General features: G+C 37.4%; 1 protein-coding gene across 2 annotated transcripts; it reads right to left on the reverse strand.

Annotated features, from left to right (window-relative positions):
* Positions 1-424: 424 nt before the first annotated feature.
* Positions 425-2,120, reverse strand: AP3 (K-box region and MADS-box transcription factor family protein). Of its 2 annotated transcripts, none has more exons than XM_011630652.3 (7): positions 1,736-2,120; positions 1,551-1,617; positions 1,373-1,434; positions 1,193-1,292; positions 1,038-1,079; positions 907-951; positions 425-793 (listed from the first exon to the last, which is right to left on the reverse strand). In XM_011630652.3, exons 1-7 carry the CDS (start codon positions 1,921-1,923, stop codon positions 632-634), a joined length of 666 nt encoding a protein of 221 aa, XP_011628954.1. In that variant the 5' UTR covers positions 1,924-2,120; the 3' UTR covers positions 425-631. The 2 variants fall into 2 exon arrangements, with proteins under 2 accessions (XP_011628954.1, XP_020532212.1); XM_020676553.2 differs by having other exon boundaries at positions 907-963.
* Between the last annotated feature and the right edge of the window lie 1,007 nt (positions 2,121-3,127).

Raw genomic sequence — 3,127 nt, forward strand, 5'->3', positions numbered from 1 at the left:
AATCTGTTATGAATGAAGCCCCAAGTTCCCATTGCAATTATACTCTAATGCTACACATTAACAAGGAAAAAAAAAAAATTTCCAACCTTCAGGGAAAATACTGTGCATACACTAATAGATATTATAAAAGATGATTCCTAACTAATTCTACAACTTATATAAGATTTTTCATGGGCATCAAGGCTTTGAAGGGGACCTGGACCATCTAAGCAGAAAAAATGAGCATGCATTGAATAGCATGTGAACTCATGCATATCTCAGACCTATGAGATTAAATTTCGACTTTCTATTTATACTCGTACCAACTTTCATACTCTATTTAGTTCCTGAAACTTCAATTCTAGTCTATTCACATTTCCAAAACATTTTCTATCCAAAACATTTATAGCAAACACCATGACATTTCATAATTGCTAAAGCACCATTTCAGCAATCAACTAAGAAATTTATGATTAATCTCATTCAAATATCTAGTGCAAGCAAAACTACATAAAGGGCTCTTCCTTGTTGAGTCTAATAAGAACACTCCAGCCTAAATTATTTAAAGTTGTTGATGTCTTACACATATAGGAATGGAGATGCTAAAATAGTAATTTATAAAACCATACTGGTCTTAAATATATGAATGGCTTTAACCCAGTCGCAAGTCATTGAGACCATATCCTCTGTCATGTATGTTCCCTTCAGCGGGCCTCATTCGATACGCGAATAAGTGAGTGTTTCTCACCCCGAGAGCGAGTTGCGATTCATAATCTCCATCATCCTCTAAGCCTCGTTCTGCTTCATCTTCTTCCTGTTTCAAGAATCAGTGGAAAATGGAATAAAGATGAATTTTTATCAGTCAAAAGCCCATCTAAAGTGCCTTCCCTAAAAACTTAGAACCCAAGCTCAAATCAGGGGTCTCACCATCATATGCCTCATCATTTTGTTTTGCTCCTCCAAATTCTTTATCTGAAATAAAGTCTGGTTTTAATTTAATATCAATATAACTTTGGTAATATGCGAATATAGCTCTTATTTTCTATATAATTCCTTACCCTTTTTTTACATGTTTCAGTTTGGTTTGTCACCAAATGGTTCTGTAACAAAAGAATGCAATGGAGATTATTAATGCTAATGAAATAAAAAATCAAGGATTATTAACTTGAATAGACTGTTAAGGAAAACGAAAGAACAAAGAATTGAAAATCACCTTCTTATCTCTGATGCGTTTCACCCATTCCTCAAGATTTTGCTCAAGATCACGCAGCTCTTTATATTTCAATTCATTAATATCTTCCCCCATCTTTTGCCTGGAGCACAAAACCTATTATGATGCAACAACACATTATAGATTGAATGAAATCAAGATGAAACTACAACTAAAGTGCACCTTATAAGTTTCCGAAGCCGGTTACTCTCCTCCTTGAGATTGCCCAAGTCCCTTTGCATCTTCTGCAACACCAGAAAAAACCCATCTTCAAAATGCTTGAGGAGATAGAAAAAATCGAACCTTTTGTGTCGTAATTAAATTTGGCTGAAGAGAGAGAAATTAAAGTTGTTAAACTTTCCTCATAGTGGGTGTCCCATAAGTTGGTTTCTGAGACTTGCTGGTATCGATCGTAAATCTTCTTCGTGCTTCAAACAGATGCGTGAGGGAGAGAGAGACCAGAAAAGCAGAGTCAGAAATGTGGGAAAGGAAGTGGATTCTGCAAAAAACTTTATAGAGGGAGAGAGAGAGAGGAAAGAGAATTACCTTGTAGAAGGGCTGCAATACTCGGAGAACTTGCCAGTGCTGGAGAACATTATAAGGGAGACCTCAGCATCGCAGAGGACTGTGAGCTCCTTCGCCTTCTTGATGATTCCCCCTCTTCTCTTCGAGTAGGTGACCTGCCTGTTTGTTGGGTTCTCTATCCTCTTTATCTCTATCTTCCCTCTACCCATCTCTCTCAACTGCACCAGGGCAGTGAAGGGAAGAGAGGAGTGTTCAAGTATTGTATGGGATTTAGACAGGTTCTCTCTCTCTACCAACTGCACCTGCACCACGGAGGTGAAAGGAAGTCTTTCTCTCCCTAGAAACTGCAACAGAGAGGTGAAAGGAAAGGGTCATTTGCAGGCAAAATTGATAGGATCTCTCTCTTTCTTTCTCTGTGGATGGCGTAGAGATTTATCTCTCTCCTCATGGCGAAGGGTCATTCATTTTAGAGAGAGAACGTCAACCATTTGGAGACCAGAAGCCAGTGTTTCCAAATGCGTGAAAATGGAGAACGTGATGTGTTTTCCCATTTTAAGAATCCCTCCCTTCCACGCGTCCGTGCCTTTTGTCCTTTCCATCCCATCATCTCTCTTTCTCTCTCTAGAATGTGGTCCATCTATCTTTCTCGCTCTAGAGTGCAAGGGAATGTGGTCCACGCCGTAGCACCCCCCACCCTTGCTTTGGGTTGGCTGCCTTGTGCTTATTGCCTGTTCCTCTCCTGTCCAAATAAATAAGGCGCAGGTCCACCGATTAATTTTCAACGAAATCATTAACCAGGTTTTGCCTTTGGGACAATTGGGTGCCTCAAATTTATGTCCAATGCTGTTTCGATAAGGTATAGGTTTTATCAAAACAAATTAAAGACATTTTGCTCCCGAAGTACTTTGGCCCTCCCAAATATGTGTGATGGCATTAAAATCGATTTTTAATGAAACTAAAATTTTTAAAAATGGTAAAGATCTTTTCGATTTATACTTTTAGGGTGAAATGAGCGGTCCAGATAATTTTTTATAATATACATGTTTTAGGGTTTGAAATTCTAATTCTTTTTACAAATATAATGATAGATATAATGTCAAGACCGAAGCAATTTTTATGAGTTTTGAGGTGTAGCTTTTCTTATTTTTGGACTGCTGCAGCCCTATCAATCTGAAATTTTGGGAACTACTTTAGAATTAGTAGGTGATTCTTTTCAAAAAAAAAAAGATAGCGAAATTTGAGTTTTTCCAACTCTTAGATCTCAGTATCAAAAAATTGGAGGGTCTCTATTCAATTTTGAGAGATTATTTTTTAGAAAAAGTTTATATAGAGCTCAAGCTCTAAACAATCAAATTTGAGCTTACCTCAAAAATTTCACTAGAAGAGGTTGTTTTGATGCCTAAATATCTTCAA

Source organism: Amborella trichopoda, chromosome 9, assembly GCF_054954075.1.
Source record: "Amborella trichopoda isolate Santa Cruz 75 chromosome 9, AtrichopodaSantaCruz75HAP2 v2.0, whole genome shotgun sequence".
In the NCBI taxonomy this organism is placed as follows: Eukaryota; Viridiplantae; Streptophyta; class Magnoliopsida; order Amborellales; family Amborellaceae; genus Amborella; species Amborella trichopoda.